Source organism: Sinocyclocheilus anshuiensis, unplaced genomic scaffold (assembly GCF_001515605.1).
Source record: "Sinocyclocheilus anshuiensis isolate Anshui unplaced genomic scaffold, SAMN03320099.WGS_v1.1 scaffold151, whole genome shotgun sequence".
NCBI classification, from domain to species: Eukaryota; Metazoa; Chordata; class Actinopteri; order Cypriniformes; family Cyprinidae; genus Sinocyclocheilus; species Sinocyclocheilus anshuiensis.
The window spans coordinates 880,617-899,783 of NW_015548199.1; the positions used below are offsets into that span (position 1 = coordinate 880,617).

Here is a 19,167-nt window from a genome sequence, read left to right on the forward strand (position 1 = left end):
GCATGTTTCTAGCATGATTAGCATGTTACTAGCATGTTGCTAGTAATATTACCATATGATTAGCATGTTGCTAACATGACTAACAAGTTACTAACATGTCACTAGCATGATTAGCATGCTATTAACATATTGCTAGCATGATTAGCAAATAACTAGCACGTTTTGTTAACATGATTAGCCAGTTACTAGCATGTCACTAGCATGTTTCTAGCATGATTAGCATTTTACTAATATGTTGTTAGCATGATTAGCAGGTGATTAGCATGTTTCTAGTATGATTAGCAAGTTACTAGCATTTCACTAGCATGTTTCTAGCATGATTAGCATGTTACTAGCATGTTGTTAGCATGATTAGCAAGTTATTAGCATGTGGCTAGCATGATTAGCAAATAACTAGCACGTTTTGTTAACGTGATTAGCCAGTTACTAGCATTTGTCGCTAGCCTGTTTCTAGCATGATTAGCATGCTACTAACATGTTGCTAGCATTATTAGCAGGTGACTAGCATGTTTCTAGTATGATTAGCAAGTTACTAGCATTTCACTAGCATGTTTCTAGCATGATTAGCATGCTACTAGCATGTTGTTATCATGATTAGCAAATAACTAGCACGTTTTGTTAACATGATTAGCCAGTTACTAGCATGTCGCTAGCATGTTTCTAGCATGATTAGCATGCTACTAGCATGTTGTTATCATGATTAGCAAATAACTAGCACGTTTTGTTAACATGATTAGCCAGTTACTAGCATGTCGCTAGCATGTTTCTAGCATGATTAGCATGCTACTAACATGTTGCTAGTATGATTAGCAGGTGACTAGCATGTTTCTAGTATGATTAGCAAGTTACTAGCATTTCACTAGCATGTTTGTAGCATGATTAGCATGTTACTAGCATGTTGTTAGCATGATTAGACAGTTATTAGCATGTGGCTAGCATGGTGCTAGCATGTTTCTAGCATTATTAGCATGCTACTAGCATGTTGTTAGTATGTTTCTAGCATGATTAGCATGTCGCTAGGATAGATAGATAGATAGATAGATAGCTATTTGGCTCTGATGCAGCCTGTCAGAAACATAGACTGTATAAAAACATGGACGTAGTGTCCGTGACATAACCCGTAGACTTCCGACTAGTGTTTTGAAGCCTAAAGTAGGCGGAGCCAGCTGTCTCCATCTTGGCAGCGGGTCACTCCCGGATAATCGAAAATGGGCAAAGAGGCGGGAGCTGGCTGCTGAAACCACGCCCACCTAGCTCGACGGTGGTGACAGCAGCGGCAATCCACCTGTCACTCAAGTGGCCACGCCCTTAATTATGCAGAACTTTAAGGCTTAATATAATTTAAACGGATGAGTTATAACAAAATTCACCCCCCTCACAGTTGTCATGAAGGGCAAAATTAGCTATATAGACCAAAATCATTTTTTGAACCAGGCTGTAAACGTTTTTTTTCTGCTGTAAAGTTGGGCATTTTAACATGGGGAGTCTATGGGATTGACTCCTTTTTGGAGCCAGCCTCTAGCGGCCAGTTGACGAAGTACAGTTTAAGTCACTTCCTTGTTGGCTTCACGAGAGAGAGCGGGAGGTTGCCGCTCGGTTAGAACGCTCTCTGAATTGTTCGCAATAAAACAAAAAAAAACAGTCTATGGGCTCGGCTCGGTTTGCGTTTCCACTGCAGTTCAGTACCGCTTTAGAGTGGGCGGGATTATTCACATATCATTATAGTTGCGCCGCCTCTATTGCCGTGACCCGTGACTCCTGAAAAACTTTTTCATTCCGCGTCGCCCCATCAAGCTCTTGCTGGATCCGCTCATCTGCTATCAACGAGAGGAACGTCTGTACTTCCTCAACAGACAACGAAACAGCCACTTTTTGGTTGTTAAAAAAGGTGCGCTCGTTCAAAACAGTCAAATCAAGCAAACTGTAACTGGAGCTGCTTCAGTGATCACTCATCAGTTGTCTCTCAAATGTAAGGCAGCAGCAGACGTTGCTTAAGTTGCAATAAATCACAATCCACTAATGTTACAATTAAGTTGCAAAACACCTAAATATTATCTATGATGTCCGCGATGCGGAAAACGCGGACGGAATCGCGGAATCCAGTCATATAAATGGAATTTATGTATGACGCGGAATGTCACGGAATATGTCAAAGTTTGGATGAATTAATCAAAAGTAGGTCAGTACACTTAAATAGAGTCGCAATATGGACTAGTATCTGTAAATATTAAGCCAAAAAAACTTTAAATATGAATCCTGCATGTTCTGCGTGTCTCTGTGTATGTAAATGGCACAGACGCGCGGTTTTGTTTTCTACATACAGTGATATAAAAACACCCGCACCGGGTTTCGATTTTGAAACGTGCAGTGCTCATGTTTATTCAAGGAAGTCAAAGCCTTTTGGAAAATCTATTTGTGGCTGTCAGTTCTGATATTGTGGCAGGCGACACAAATTAATCAATGTATGGGAAACACTTACATGGGCTACAGAAACTTAAAAGTTCCTCATGGCAACTAGTGTTGCTTTCTTTTTTTTTTCTTTTTTTTTTTTATTGAAGATATAACATTCACAGGGGATACAGTCATAGCAATAAAATTCTTCTCTTTTCTAAATTAAAAAAATATGCTGAATTTTTCTACCCGAATTCTAGCCATTTCACCCTCGATCTAATAAACGCACCCTTAGCCTTTTCTGTATAGATGTTATCTAATTCTTCTTTTAGGCTGTGTAGTTTTATTTTATCATCTTCTTCTGTTTGTTGTTTTCCTAGAATTTTATTCATTTCGTTTAAAATAGAGGTATGAATTCTAGCCATTTCACCCTCGATCTAATAAATGCACCCTTAGCCTTTTCTGTATAGATGTTATCTAATTCTTCTTTTAGGCTGTGTAGTTTTATTTTATCATCTTCTTCTGTTTGTTGTTTTCCTAGAATTTTATTCATTTCGTTTAAAATAGAAGTATACCTTAAAGATTTTGCCTTTGCCAACTGTTTACTGAATTGAATAGAGAATTTTCTACACTCATATTTGAAGAACTCCCAGTTAGAAGATATTGAAACGGTTGGTTTTCCTTTAAATTCTTCAATAATATTCCTAATACCTGAACAATAAGAGGAAAGTCCTAATAAGGAACAATTTAGTTTCCAGTATCCAGAGTTTCTATGACAACCAGCACCAGAATCAGATAAAATAAGATCGATAAAAGCATGATCTGTGAGAGGAGCAAGACAGATATCACTGGATTTAATAAAAGGAGACATGAAATCAGATATAAGCCAATAATCTATACGCGATTTTCTTAAGAGATCTGCACTAAACCAAGAAAATGAACAAGCATCAGCATGCATAAACCTGTAAGCATCCAATAGAGAAAGGACATTACAAAAATAATTAACAATGGTATTACATCTGCGTGATTCTTGTTTTGAAGGAAATCTATCCATACACAAGTCGGGAGCTTCGTTAAAACCACTTAAATGAAATTATCATATTTTTGCATTTCAGAAAAGAAAAGCTGTTCATATAATAACAGAAGAAAGAGAAAAATGGTTGTGTGAATGAGAAATGTGACTGACGCGGCGAATGAATGAGTATGTGCAATGATCTAAAAACATAAAGCAACCATTGGATCTTTTCTGCAATATTTTTAAAAAGTTGGGAATATGGAAAAAGTAATATTAAGAATATTGGACAGGAAATGGAGGAAATAGCGGAATTGATAGATGTAAAAAATATAAAATTCAGTAATATAGTACACATATCAGCAGTTCCACCGTGGATGTTTGTAACGCCTATAGTAGATCTTTATTTAACGGATGAAGTGAAGAAACAGGATTGTGACCCAATAAAAATAAGAGTTAATAAATATATGGATCAGAAATATTATGATATGATACAGATATTTACAGATGGTTCAAAAGATCCAGAAACTATATGAAAACAGGAATAGCAGTATGTTATTCCGCAATATGAAATAGCTATTAAGAAAAGAAACCCGGATTTTTTATCTGTATTTACAGCAGAGTTGGTAGTTATGGCTCTCCAGTGGGTAGAGGAAAATAGAATTAAAAAAGCAGTAATATGTTCAGATTATTTGGCTGCGTTAAAGAGCATTCAATCAGGCCAGTCTAACTGCAGACAAGATGTCAAACTTGAAATACTGCAGTATATATATAGAATGAAAAATCAGGGCATTTTTATTTCATTTATTTGGGTTCCAACACATGTTGGAGTTGAAGGAAATGAGAAGGCAGATAACTTTGGTTCTGTGATGATTTTGGCTCCCATTTAACAAAAACCCACCAATTCACTATCTCAACAAATTAGAAATTAGAATAAGACCAATAAAAAAAACATTTTTAGTGAATTGTTGGCCTTCTGAAAAGTATGTTCATTTACTGTACATGTACTCAATACTTGGTAGGGGCTCCTTTTGCTTTAATTACTGCCTCAATTCGGCATGGCATGGAGTAAAAAAAGTAGATGCAGTACAGACGCAGGCTTTGAGAATATGTTGTGGGGCATTTAAAACTTCCCCTAGAGCTTCCATGCAAGTTGAAATGGGAGAAATGCCTTGGAAATAAGACGTAAACAACTGAAAATGGTATATTGGGCATCTTTGATGGGGCACAACAATGAACACCCTACTAAAGCAATATTTTTTTTAAGTTGGGAATATGGAAAAAGTCATATTAAGAATATTGGACAGGAAATGGAGGAAATAGCGGAATTGATAGATGTAAAAAATATAAAATTCAGTAATACAGTACACATGTCAGCAGTTACACCGTGGATGTTTGTAATGCCTATAGTAGATCTTTATTTAACAGATGAAGTGAAGAAACAGGATTGTGATCCAATAAAAATAAGAGTTAATAAATATATGGATCAGAAGTATTATGATACGATACAGATATTTACTGATGGTTCAAAAGATCCAGAAACTATGAAAACAGGAATAGCAGTAGTTATTCCGCATTATGAAATAGTTATTAAGAAAAGAACCCCGGATTTTTTATCTGTATTTACAGCAGAGTTGGTAGCTATTGTTATGGCTCTCCAGTGGGTAGAGGAAAATAGAATTAAAAAAGCAGTAATATGTTCAGATTCATTGGCTGCGTTAAAGAGCATCCAATCAGGCCAGTCTAACTGCAGACAAGATGTCATACTTGAAATACTGCAGTATATATATAGAATGAAAAATCAGGGCATTTTTATTTCATTTATTTGGGTTCCAGCACATGTTGGAGTTGAAGGAAATGAGAAGGCAGATAAGCATGCTAAGAATTCTTTGAACTTGAATCAGATAGGAACTGACATAAAAATGAGTAAGGCAGAAGCAAAAATAATAATTAGGAAAGCTCTTATAAATGCATGGCAGAAACTTTGGGAGAAAGAGAAGACTGGACGACATCTATATAGAAATCAAAGGGAAGTAGGAATACGTAACAATGACATGGGATTAAGAAGACGAGAAGAATCAGTAATAATAAGAATTAAAATAGGACATACTGCATTGAATGGAAATTTAAATAGAATTAAGAAACATCCGAATGGATTATGCATGCATTGTGGGATTTGTGAAACTGTAGAGCATGTACTGTTGCATTGTAGAGCATATAACAACGAATGACAAATGCTAGAAGCTAAAGTAATAGAAGAAGGTGGAAGCATGATGTTAGAAGATATATTAAATAAGCTCAAAAGGAGTAAGAATATTAGATTTGCTTTGTTAAAATATTTTAAAGATACAGGAAATTATATAAGAATATAATGATGTTTATTTATTTGTTTATTTATTTATTTATGACTATTATTATTATTATGGGCATCTACAAACCGTCGCACAATAATAAAAACAGATCTCGGAGTATTATCTTTCACAGGTAAGACTGAACAGTTGTTTCTGTATGTGATGGCGGACGCGTTGACGTATCGCAGCAACGGCTCAAAGCGGCCAATGAGGCGTCTAGGTATTTATTATGTCTATGATAGTGGGCGTCATCAAGAAATCGAAAGTATCGCTACGTGAAAGCTAGTGCGCGAGGCACCTGAACGTCTGCTGCTCACAGTACCGCGATTTCTTTGTCTGAAAATAACGAACATTTACATTAATTATGTCCAAAACTAATGTACTGAAGATAAACGCTGATAATGCAGTGAGGGTAAGTTCATCTCTGTAGAATTTATACTATTTCCTCTCTCAACAGAGTGCAATAAAAGTAAACGCGTTTACGACTGTTGACAATATGGCTCCTCAATGAAGTTTTAAAGGGCTTGTGTTGTTTGTTTGGTAGTTATTGAACATAAAACACTGCTGGCGATCTCTGCTTATGATAAAAAAAAAAAAAATCCTGAGTCACACTTCCTCATCCACGAATGTTGAAAGTGAAAGTAACGTGAAAGCATGGAAGGCGCGATCATGTTCATGGACAAAAATGGTGTTTGAATTGTAATTGTATATTTGTATTACCTTCATCCAGATAGAAAACTACCGCCAGTCACTGTATAAGCAGGTATGAATTCAATTGAAATAATACACACACAGGCAAAATTTGAGATTTTGCATTGCATTGGTTGTTTGTGTTGACAATATTCATTGCATTGACAGGCAGAAGAGCTGTTCTCCAATCACATACCTCTGAAGATCTCACAGCTTGACAACCTGCTGAAGGTACCGTTGTTCATTTGGCATATCCAAAGTGACCAATACATTTGGGTATTCATGCATGTGTGTCCTTGGGAAATGAACTTGTGGCCTTGTTTCTACTGCACAGGTTACCATTTGTGACCCAGGACCATAAAACCAGTCATAAGGGTAATTTCTTTGAAATTGAGATTTATACATTACACGAAAGTTGAATAAATAAGCTTTCCATTGAGGTGTGGTTTGTTAGGATAGGACAATATTTGGACGAGATACAACTATTTGAATATCTGGAAATACTGGGAAAATCACCTTTAAAGTTGTCCAAATGAAGTTTTTAGCAATGCATATTACTAATCAAACATTAAGTTTTGATACATTTACGGAAGTAAATTTACAAAATATCTTCATGAAACATGATCTTTACTTAATATCCTAATGATTTTTGGCATAAAAGAAAAAACGTTAATTTTGACCCATACAATGTATTGTTGGCTATTGCTACAAATATAGCCGTGCTACTTATGACTGGTTTTGTGGTCCAGGGTCACATTTGAGCAATACCTCGACTTCAGTGACAACTGAATTTAAATACTTTTCTTTTATGGTTTTAGGGGGATGACTTCAGTATCACTGACCTCTCATCTCTCCATGCACCCCTGGACATTCCCATTCCTGACCCCCCTGCTCCAGAAGATGAGGTTGGCATCCAGCTTGTGATTTAAAATGATGCTTTTTGAAATTAATTTGGGGGGAAAAAATAGAATTAAAAAAAAAATTTAAATAAAAAGATTTAAAACGTTTATTTAAATATTTTAACAGGAGATGGAGACAGATAAAAATGAAGATGATGAGAAAAAGAAGAAAGGTAATTTCACACACACACACACACGCATGCACACACACTCTTTGGGTTTCCATGCTTTATGGGGACATTCCATAGACATAATGATTTTCATACTGTAAAAACTATATTTTCTATCCCCTTACCCTACCCTTCACACAAAATATTTTTAGATTTTCAAAAACTTAATTCTGTATGATTTACAGTATAAGCTATTTTCCTCATGGGGATTTCCTCATGCAATCATGAGTACATGAATGACTGAGTGAAATTGTATTTATGAATGGGAAATTTGGAAAGATGATACACAAATAACTGATTTTCAGAAAGGCACGTTTATCTGAAACATTGCGTAAACACTGATCTATAGCTAATATAGAATAGTGGTTCTCAGCTTTTTTGACTCCAAGGTCCCCCATTGTTCACAACAATATTTGAAGGGCCTTTATCCCTAGTTTTGTTTTCAAAACATGTTTTAATCTATGGGTACTCCTAGTTTCTGTAAATTTAAAATGTAACTAAAATAATTATGAAATTAAAACAGGAGCTGAATGTTCTTCAGGCAAAATTGTTATGAACAGATTAAATTAAGGTGAATGTTTACTAGAGAGAGATATAGAAGACATGTGGATAAAAGTGCTTTAAAGTTGCAAATTTGCACCAAACCATAACTGTGATACATTGTTGTGATATGGAAATATGGCATATTTTTGTAATGTTACATTTTTCTTGTGTCAGCTCCCAAGTGTGGTTTCATCAAAGGAAATGAGAGGATTGTGAAGTTGCTGGATATTGTAAAACCAGAGATAATGGCTCTGAAGGAGACCTGCATCACTGTAAGTGAGCAAAATTAACTCATAGATACGTTTTTAGCATTTTCCCAGATATACAGTAGTGGCAGCTTTATTCTTTTATTTTTTTTCAGGTTTCTTGCTGGATTTCTCATCTAATTCCAAAAATAGAGGATGGAAATGATTTTGGAGTTGCAATTCAGGTTATTAAACCTTAAAAGGCTCAGACTGTTTCTAAATGCATGCTTTATACCACATAATGTTTTTGATTCTGAATCTCAAAGATAAGCAGCAGTTAACATGACTGATATTGATATTTTAGGAAAAAATCCTTGAGAGAATTACTGCTGTGAAGACCAAGGTGGAGGGTTTTCAGACCAACATTAACAAGTATGACCAACTATTTCAGTACATTGATTATGCTTACTGAAGATTGTAAAATTGCAGTATATTTTACACTCCCCACATTTATTCATTTCGTGTGTTTATCTGCAGGTACTTCTCAGAGAGAGGTGATGCAGTGGCAAAAGCTTCCAAAGACACACATGTGGTGAGTGTGACCTGTCAAATCAACTTATTAGTTTCATTACTTTTTTGTATAGCCACAGTTATTAAATAGGGCTTTCAATACCATGTTCTCGGTTTTTGCCATTCAACCCTTTGATTCATGAGTTAAGAGGTCATTCGAGTACTCTGTGCAAACACAAAAGATGTACAACTCTGAGCATTCTGTAGCCCTCAACAATGAAATTGAGTATTTCAGAAATTACAATTTTGCAAGAAAATGTGATGTTCAGGCGTAATAAACATCACCCAACTTTTTAAGAATACGAACAGGCAAGTACAAAGCAATTAAATCCATCTAATGATTAATTTTATATTATTCATTTCATTTTATCAGCAGTTTTCTCTAAAAATACTAGACAATTATTACATAATTTGCATATGTAACTGTGTGGTGGTAAATCACCAGATTTACACATTGACCCCATCACTTCAAAAAGATTTACAGTATAGTTTCAATTAAAGCAATAAGCCGCTTTGCGTCGTGCCTAACAATGCCCATTAGCTGTTATAAATTCACTGTAAACCACGGCTTCACGGGGCTTATTGCTTTTATAAAACAGTTATTCCATGTATGTAGCAAGGTTTCACAAAATAAAACAAAGCAAATAAAATGTAATGAAATGAATAAAAACATTATTCTTCCGCCAAACAATGTATTTCCTCCGAAACGGTTGTGGTTGCAACAAAATGGTTGCCGAGCAACACAGATGTAAAAAAAAAAGTGTGTGTTTGTAGAGTAATTTACAACAGCTTCGAACGCAGCTCAACCAATCAGAATCAAGGACCGGAACTATCCATTTTATAATCACTTTTACAGTCTTGAAATACACTTTCATATCCTTTTTGTGTAACAATAAATATATATTCTTTTGGCAGATGGATTATCGCTCTCTGGTGCACGAGAAGGATGAAGCAGCCTATTCTGAGATTAGAGTGATTGTGCTTGATATACGCGGTTTCTATGTGAGTTTATTACATTTATTCATTCAGCAAACAGCTTCTAAATAAGAAATGCTACCACACGAGCCATTCATCCTGGGGATATTGCCTTCACGAATGAATCATAATTGTGGACACAACTGTATGGCTGAAGATTCAGATGTCTGTTGTTTCTCAGGCTGAACTCTATGATGTCATCAGCAAGAACCTGGAGAAAGTGACGAATCCTAAAGGAGAAGAGAAGCCCTCCATGTACTGAGACAGATGCTTACTGGGACCAGCGCAGTTCTACAACTAGACCAGTTTTCAGAATTTATCATTTCTTCACATGATTTTTGACACTCTACAGATACATCTTTAAAGTGGTGTTAGTAAACTTGTTAAATCAGTCATAAACATACAGTGTGTTGTGGTACAAATTATGAGTTCATGTAAATCTACATGTACATTTATTTCAGCATATACAAAATAAATCAGGAAAATGCACAAATTCACAAATGTGACATTCTTAAAGCAAAGAACCACATTAAAACCAAAAATTTTCTTCATTCACACTTCAGGAATCTATCGCAACAAATTCTATTATAACATACAACTGAATTCCAACTCAGTCCAATTCATTTGATCTGTTTTATTGTAACAAGCGGCAAATGTTTACAAAAACTTTTTGGATCACTTAAAGAATAGAAAGAACTAATGTGGAAAAACTCCCCTCATAAAATGAAAATGAATGTTTGAAAACAATAAGTGATCATTTTTCAGGTTTCTTTCATGAAACAGGAACATAAATAGTATGTTTATTTTGTGGAAGGTGCTACATATTTCTCAAACTTCTGGTCCTTCTCCTCCTGGAATCAACTGGAAAACAGCAGAAACACATAATTTCAATACATTTGACAAAGTAACATGTCATTTTAATTAGCATTCATCTATTAATGCAATTACAGTTTGGTGTTTTGGTAATTTTTTAATATAGTCAGGGATAGGCTGGGATGTTAAGGCGTGTTTTTAGATCTGTGGGCTTCCTCTTATTTTCTTGGTTTGACATTTTAAGACTCCCTGTATTAAAGAACATCAGCAAAAATGACAGATTTAGAAAACTTATGTGGGTTTTTTTTTAGTTTTAGTAAAATACTGAAAGAAAATGTTGAGATATAGCTTTCTATATGACCCAGTTGGTTGGTAGATGTAGTGCATTGTAGCTTTCATTAAACACTGGCTACAAAAACAAACTTACATAAGAGCTTTACTCATATTCATACACTAAACTAATCTAAAAGCAAATGTTGTCAATTCATTAAGCGTGATATATAGTTGATTGTTAAGTGATTTAAAGATGAACTCAATAATTGATCATACCATTGTGATGTTATTGCCATTGAGTAGAATCTGATCCAGCTTTGTGATTCTTCTTCCTTCTGGAGTGATTTCACTGTGACACAAAAATATCACATAACACATAGTTGTTATGGCTCAGTGATATCTGAGATGAAGAAACATCAAGTTTCTGAAATGTAATCTCACATTCATATTGATATCAAACATTTTTTGTCAAATGTTTTTCCAAACATCATTTTAATATATTCAGATTTCCGATTGGAGAAAACGTGGTGGAGCCACGTAAAAAGTTATAAAACATTTTCCTTACACCTTGAATACACGAGTGTACAATTCAAAAATGTTTAAGTGAATTTTTGAAACATTATTATATAATATATTATCAATTCATGACATCCTAAACCATAATAATGAAGTCCCCATGGTATTGCTCAATTTGACCTGGAATAACCACCCCTTTTAAAAAAAATCTGTGTGTTGGTTTCCCCAGAAGTGGTGTTTTTGCTCTTTTGAACACATCAAATGGAAAGGCTGCTTTATTCACTGTTTTTGCAATACTTACGCAATCGAAATGAACACCTGGTATCTTGACAGGACACATGGATGCCATTTCACGGGACACATTAAGCTGCATTTGCTTTTTATTTCAAATGTTCAATTATTTTCTACTTTTATACCATGATGTTTTAGGGAAATAAACAAATTTGACACATTCCAAATTCTGTATGAACCTTGTTAATAGCAAGAACACAATGGTGTCTGGATCCCAGTAAAAAAAAAAAAGCCTATATTAGAGTATCAATACTCAATATTCACATATCCCATATATATTTAGTCATAAGTTTGAGGAGCAGTTAAAGTCAAAGCAGATGGATGCATACATCAGGTAAAGATAATAAAGAAATATATAAGCACATTTTTATGTAGAAACATATACTTACAACTCTGTCACATCCTCAAGAACCATGTCTGATTAAAACAGTCAAGAAAATGTATGTGGAGTCCTGCCACACTTTTTAAAGGAGACATATTATGCCCCTTTTTACAATATGTAATATAAGTCTCTGGTGTCCCCAGAATGTGTATGTGAAGTTTCAGCTCAAAATACTCCAGAGATAATTTATTATATCATTTTGAAAATGCCTATTTTGAGTGGAAGCAGAAACACGCTGTTTTTCGGCCCTTTCTCTTTAAATGCGAATGAGCTGCTGCTCCCCGTCCCCTTTTCCAGAATAGAGCTGCTCCATTACAGCTCGTACCTGCTAAAAACATCTGTTTTGGTTCTGATTATCATGTTTATCGCGCTGAAATCATGCGTTTTAAAGCATATGAGTTTAAACTTCTGATATATGGTTTTCTGAGCGCACACATCCAAAGCACATGGACAGAAAGCGGCTGTCACAGCATGTGAGTATTAAACTAAGTTCTCATTCTCACACAAGTTTACGTTAAAAACAAACACGAGTTACAAAAACAGTGGGTTATGTCTGTGAAGGTAAACTGCTGGGAAAGAAATCGCATGTTTATTTTAGATCTGTGTGGCAGCAGCAATATACATTAAATAAATCAATAAATCCACTGCTCTCTTGTCTCCTCTGAGGCTGGGACTCTAAATAGTGTTCTGTGCTCGTCTGTGCAGCCAAAGGCAGGACAGTTAGCGTGTTTTGCTCAAACTTTCGCCATGGCATTAGAACTGGTACACCGTTGTCGCTTGCAAAATCAAAGCCCCCTGGATCTTGTGTTCTGCTGTGAGGACCATCTCGCGCCGTGGGTGGAAACTTACAGATTAAGGGGCGGTAATATTATAATGAGATCCCTTTGCAACATCACTAGGGGAGCGAAATCAGATGCACTAGTTTTCTCAGAGGCTTGCAGAAAAAGGCTTACCAAACCAAAGTTACTGGGTTAATCTTTTTCACGTTTCCTTGGTTGGTAGATGCACTGGGGGCCTGATTATAGCACTTAAAACCTGGAAAAGTCAGATTTTCATGATATGTCAACTTTAAATTTAATGCACAGTCTCTTTCTTTACATCATGTGAAATAAAACTGTAACTATAATGGTATTATAACAAAGAGTCTCTTACATTCATAGGACAAATAAATGATTGTAAAGTGTTACTATGTCCAGAGGAGTGAATGTGTAACAGTGTCATCGGCTCTGTACTTGTATTTTGTAAAATAAAACTGAATCTAATCCTAAAGCATTAATCCATCACAAATATGTGCCAGTTTTTTTTTCCAGCACATAAAAGGATACTGACAAAGTCATCAAATCCGAGCAGAGTTCCCACAATCTCTTTATCGTTCTTCATGACGATGTGAATCCGTGAACCAATGCATTTATCCACCAGCTCTGAAAGACATCACAGAAGCCATGACAAACACATTAAAAAACAACTGAAGCTGTTCATGTCTGCAGTATACAAGGTGTGGACAGTGTGAAATCTGCTAACCTAAATGTTCCAAATGCAGATTACAGTATACATCAAAAGACACATGCAGTATCTAGGCCTGTCGCAATAATCAATATATCGACTTATCGCACAATATATGTACGTGACCTCAATAATTTTTGGTGATGCAATATATAACCCATTATATTTACATACAAATGAATGTCACCATGTTTTGTACATTCCACTTGCGTCAGTGTCTTTTGCAGCTTCTCGTACATAACGTGGTGTAGTTGGTGCTAGTTCAAAATTAAAAAATGCTTCTACAAACAAAGTTTCATCTGCAGATATGATCTTGTTTAGGGATCTGTGCCTTTGTGCATACGTACATCTGACTGCTAAGTAGTGATTGTGTTTTTCAGCAATAGTGTGCACCCTTAAATTACAGAGAAAAGAAGGTCAGGGGAAAATCTGTAGATGGAAAAATCTCCATACAAGTTCTTTGTGCATTTTTCTTTTTTTCTACTTGTTACTTTGCACTTTTTGTTAGAAAATGTTTATTTACTATTTATTCAAGTTTTTAAGGTATCTAATATTTTGATACTTAATTTCCATGATCTAAATATTCTTAAGAATTAAAAGTTTGTTGTCATTTGAAAGTGTGTAGGCCTTCTTGCATTATTATGCTGCTATGTTATGATTATATATTCAGTGGCATGAAATGATCTTTAAAATGACAATAATATCGCTTATCGCAATTACTTATGGGGCTATATATCGCACAACAAAAAGTTATGGTCACAGGCCTAGCAGTATCCCACAATACAATGTGCTTGACACTCCAAAAAAAAGTGTGACGAATGAAGCAGAAGTGACAAAACATTCTGAAAATCAAGTTTGACATATTTCAAGATAGATCATTTTTTATAACTTAAGCTTGCCAGTAGTGTCAAATGAATATTAAGGTTTAGATATACTTCAAACTTTCAATCAAAGAACAAACAGATGTGACAATTTCAAACTAAATCTGGCCAAAATGAAGTTCTATTGGAGTATGTTTCGGTGGTTTGAAAAAGCTTGCCAGAGTGAACTTTCCAGGAAACTGTTTAACACCTTAAGTCTGTAATTGGGCCATGATGATTACATGGCAGTTGGGTCTGATTTGAGGCTCTACCTTCTTTGAAGTAAAATATCTTCAATTTCATTTTTTATAATTATTCTGTCGAGGTCAAACATAAGTGAAAACATGAATACACTGGAGAGTTGCTTTCAATTAAAGTTGTACTTATAATTGACATAATGATTCCTTTATTCGGAATTCCTGAATGCCATTCATCAGATATTGCAAAGTTATTTTTTTACCCCCTGACTGAAGAACAAAACAGAACTTACATGAGTATGTCACGTTTTATCTTTGTTGTAGAAACAAAATTCACATCACGCGCAACGTACTCTAGTGTACGTGTAAAAACTTAAGTATACTTTGGACTTTTAGGGTTCCAGTTGGGACAGATCCTGTGTCTGGCATTTATGTCCCCCGTACTTCAGTATGAAACATAACCTAAGCAGGCTAAACAACACTAAATTATTATGAGCAATAAACTTTTAGAATAAGTACTTCTATATTAAAAATTATGAAAATGATTAATTTCTTTCACTTAGGTAAGAATATTTTAAGGTTAAGTGATTCAATGTATCTATAAGCTGTTCCCGTCTTCACATCTTTACAATGACTGAAATACAGCATGTAAAATTAAAATAACTTGCAAACTAATTCATTACCATTCATATAGAATTTAATTCGACACGCCCCTTGCAACATCCAAACCCAGCAATTCTATCATCCAGAATTCTGGGGTTTCCACTTTTTAAACGACTTGGTCTTGACACTTGGTCAGTCGTGTGTTTGCAACTCGTAATTACGACATTATAGGCTAACTGAAGATTAAATAAATTAGTGAACTAATGAAGGGAAGGGGATGACAACAGAATTTAATAGGGGTATGGAGTGAATTCAATATAGATGCTCACTTTGTAACAGAATTCGCCCATACTGACTGCAGGGACGGATTTCCATTTAACTTATATCTTGAATCACTTATTTAAAAATGATTAGACCTATTACATTTAATATACACGTGTGTCCAATAATATAAATAAATTAATAAAACGTACTGAGATTTGAATGCGACTCGGTGGGAACTGGGATCTATATGCCCCCATTACAACAACTACAAATGTTTAATTAGTAAAATAAATAATCCATTAAACCCAAAGTCGCACATACCGAGAGGTAAAAGCTGCGAGGGATTCGTTGCCGCGATCGCCGCCATTTTGATAACAGCCCTTCGTAATCGGCCACTGAAAAAAATACAGACATGAGAAATCGATATAAGCAGCCATCGATGACTATATAAACACAAGTGCAGCTCCGTTAGTTCAGATAGACAGCCATGAGCAAACTTTTTGGGGAAAAAAATTATTTGTATCCATTTAGCTACGTTCAGTTCTTTGACAATAATACATTCAATTTGTACTTAAAAATAATTTTATACAACCTGTCCGATTATATTTATTCTTTGCATGCATTGTTAAGTATTAACCCTAAGTGTTAACCCTTTTTGTAAGTATTTGTCATAGTGTTTCTTTGTCTTGTGTTGTCACCTGTATATAAGCTTTCATGGTTCAGCTGCCAAAATTGTATTCTCACATTTTTGCTTTACGGTTCATTAGGCACTACTCCTTACAAATTAGACATTGTGGACAAACGCATCTGCTAAATGAATACATGCAGGTCTAATGTAATCTGTGACTCATTCATTAACTGTAATGTTCAAGGTGTATTCAAGATTAGTGCCTAGGTTTTTACTCCATTGAAATGCCATTTGGTCTCCCACCAAGAGCAAGAGAATGTCTCATCTCTTGACTGGAGATGCTGATAATTTTTGTAAAGATGGTCAATATCAAGATATCTGTTCTTTATTGTAATACAGAAATACTGATGCCATCTAGTTTTCCTCAGCATGAACTTTCCAATGATATGATATTGAAAATACTTTAGACACTAAAAATATTGGAAATATTGTAGATATTGTACTGATGTGTGTTACAAATAAAACTTTATCTTTATAACAAAAAAGTATTTAAATCTGGAGAGTTTTAGGTTTATTAAGCTTTTAAAATAAAAACAAGTTATGTCATAAAAAGACGAGGAAACATTTTGGGTTGTGCACTATTTATAGGTTACTAATCAAATGTGAGTAAATGAGTGTAATTGATCATGTGTTTTTTGCAGATGGTCATATGTTGTTAATTCTCTTTCAAACATCGTAACATCTTAACATCCTGAGACCCTGCATCCTCATATGAGGACATTATATTTTAGTGAATTTCTCTGAGACTATACATGCCACAGTTTGAAGTCTGGATGTCCTGTACAGAGCACATTCAGGGCTTTTCAGAGATACTAAATGTTTGGATGTTTCACCATGACCACTCCCTCTCTTTGGTCTTCAAAAATGTCTGATATTAATTTAGTGACACTCTTATGGAAATATTTACATTTTACATTTTTGTCATTTAGCAGATGCTTTTATCCAAAGCGACTTACAAATGTAGGTAAAGAAATTATATTTCAATATTCCTATGAAATATGATTATGAAAATCTTGTCAATTATTACTCCCATTATTATACTTCTTTTTCATTACATGCTGACCCAAAAACACATTAATATGCAAATTAGATTTAGTTTATAGATACATTATATATAATGAGAAAACTTGTTTATGGCCATTTTACACACATTTTGCATAAAGAAAAATGGTATATCAAATCATTCTGTTATAGCATAGTTGAGAATTATCTTTATACAAATTTTGGTAAAAAAAAATCCTGAAAACTAAAAATTTATTGGTGATTTAAAAAAAAATCAATTGTTTTTGCCTATGCATGTTCATTAATGTCTTTTATTTATTTATTTTAAATGAGTCCCGATGTCCTCTTCCAAGGACGTAGCATAACTTATGAATGAAATATGTTTTATTTTTTTCTTCTTTTTTTTTTAAAACTTTTTTTAAATGCTCTAAACAATGTAATGACATGGAAAAAATACTATTTATTAAAATACTCTTAAGAGGTTAAGTCCTGAGAACATGATCATCATGTTTCATGTCAGCTCTAGGTCTATTATCATTAAAGGAATAAAAAAGAGAGAAAGCATAGGCTATTATGGATAGAGGACTCATATTTAAGCTGGAAGCAATGGTTTGAAGTTAAAAATGTCTTAATAATGAATTTTATTACAAATAAAGTTTAATGAGTTTGATGTACACATAGAAAAATTGTTGACAAAGTAAATATTTACTAGAATCAAGTAAGTGTTGAACTTTTGCATGGCCTCTCCACACTCTCCACACTCTCCACACTCCAGCTCAATGGTGGCAACGATGCACCGACAGAACAAGAAGTCTATTTCAGCGAGGTATCATTTCTCGCGTTCTCATTGGGTACATGTCATGCAGCTTCATTCTGATTGGCTGCAGTGCAGCACACACCGCGTCGTGAACGAGCTAAAGCGCTGCATCATAAACTGAGCATTTTTTTTATCGCAGTAAACATAAAACACAATAAACAGCATCACTGGTTTATTTCTTTAGCTTCCAAGCGTTAGCAAAGCCTTCTAAAGGTAAGTTGTATTCTTCAGGAATAAAATGTTTGACTTTATAATTAAAGTCTTGTTCTGTTTGATGCTGAAACTGTGTATATCAATTTTACAGTGTTTTTTTTTAGTGTTAAAACGCCATGTGAAAATACAAGATGCATTTGAGAGGGATGAAACACTGATCATTCAAATCAGGTTTTGAGACGACTAAAAGATTTGACTCGGCCAAAGACCTGTATAAAGAAGCAGGCTTGCTAGGCCAGTGGTTTAGATTTTTGTATGCCATGTCAAAATTTTCACTGACTAACGTTACACCACAAAATAACCATGTCTTATGTAAATCGCGGCTTCCAAGACATTAGAAACGCCGTTGTCTTTTGGCCTCATAATTACAAACTGCAACTAGTATGAACTAAAGAAATGGTATTACTACTGTCTACATATAGTTAGAAACAGCAACTATGTCTAAAGAAATGTTATTATGTAATATATATATATATATATATATATTTATTGCCTCTAAGTGCCATTTGAAATATATATAAATATATATATATATATATATATATATATTGCCTCTAAGTGCCATTTGAAATATATATAAATATATATATATATATATATATATATAAAAACACAGCAAAACTTATTCTAAGCTAACTAATATAATGAGTATAATGTAACTAATAGTAAAATGACTGAGAATTTATTGAAAGCCAGTAAACAGACAACAATAAAATAAATATTAGAATTCAGATTAGGGCTGCACGATAAATCGCATGCGATATTTAATGCGCATCTTATCAGTAAGATGGAACGCAAAACCAAGTTCATATTCGCGCGATTTTTTGCGCAGCTCGTCAGTGAACAACGGCTCTGTGTAGTTAATGCTGCTCAATGTGAAAGCACGCAGGTGGAGATTTACCGCTGATTACAGAACCGGCTTTCTGACAAGATGCGCATTAAATATCGCATGCGATTTA

General features: G+C 34.6%; 3 protein-coding genes across 3 annotated transcripts in view; 2 read left to right on the forward strand and 1 right to left on the reverse strand.

Moving 5' to 3' along the window:
• The first annotated feature begins 5,997 nt into the window (after positions 1-5,997).
• On the forward strand, positions 5,998-10,305 carry psme2 (proteasome activator subunit 2). The gene is made up of 11 exons (XM_016439931.1): positions 5,998-6,166; positions 6,485-6,517; positions 6,613-6,675; positions 7,263-7,349; positions 7,471-7,516; positions 8,231-8,328; positions 8,418-8,486; positions 8,606-8,673; positions 8,779-8,833; positions 9,727-9,813; positions 9,968-10,305. The coding sequence occupies exons 1-11, from the start codon at positions 6,119-6,121 to the stop codon at positions 10,046-10,048; spliced, it is 735 nt and encodes a 244-aa protein (XP_016295417.1). The 5' UTR covers positions 5,998-6,118; the 3' UTR covers positions 10,049-10,305.
• On the reverse strand, positions 10,222-15,877 carry lsm5 (LSM5 homolog, U6 small nuclear RNA and mRNA degradation associated). The gene is made up of 5 exons (XM_016439934.1): positions 15,810-15,877; positions 13,387-13,482; positions 12,069-12,096; positions 11,149-11,221; positions 10,222-10,647 (listed from the first exon to the last, which is right to left on the reverse strand). Exons 1-5 carry the CDS (start codon positions 15,853-15,855, stop codon positions 10,615-10,617), a joined length of 276 nt encoding a protein of 91 aa, XP_016295420.1. The 5' UTR covers positions 15,856-15,877; the 3' UTR covers positions 10,222-10,614.
• A 2,168-nt stretch (positions 15,878-18,045) lies between these two features.
• The window catches only part of drosha (drosha ribonuclease III), a 30,264-nt gene continuing 29,142 nt past the window's right edge, over positions 18,046-19,167 (forward strand). The window contains exon 1 of the mRNA XM_016439923.1: positions 18,046-18,208. The gene's annotated coding sequence lies outside the window, so the exon portion shown is untranslated. The remainder of the gene's footprint in view (positions 18,209-19,167) is intronic.

Bases quoted from the DNA above. Each gene is read 5' to 3' on its own strand.
- psme2 (XM_016439931.1), top strand. From the start codon at position 6,119: ATGTCCAAAACTAATGTACTGAAGATAAACGCTGATAATGCAGTGAGG. The intron at 6,518-6,612 runs GTATGAATTCAA...TTGCATTGACAG, and splicing joins GCCAGTCACTGTATAAGCAG to GCAGAAGAGCTGTTCTCCAA. The intron at 6,676-7,262 runs GTACCGTTGTTC...TTATGGTTTTAG, and splicing joins AGCTTGACAACCTGCTGAAG to GGGGATGACTTCAGTATCAC.
- lsm5 (XM_016439934.1), bottom strand. From the start codon at position 15,855: ATGGCGGCGATCGCGGCAACGAATCCCTCGCAGCTTTTACCTCTCG. The intron at 13,483-15,809 runs GTATGTGCGACT...GATGTCTTTCAG, and splicing joins CTCGCAGCTTTTACCTCTCG to AGCTGGTGGATAAATGCATT. The intron at 12,097-13,386 runs GTATCCTTTTAT...TGTTTTAATCAG, and splicing joins CGGATTTGATGACTTTGTCA to ACATGGTTCTTGAGGATGTG.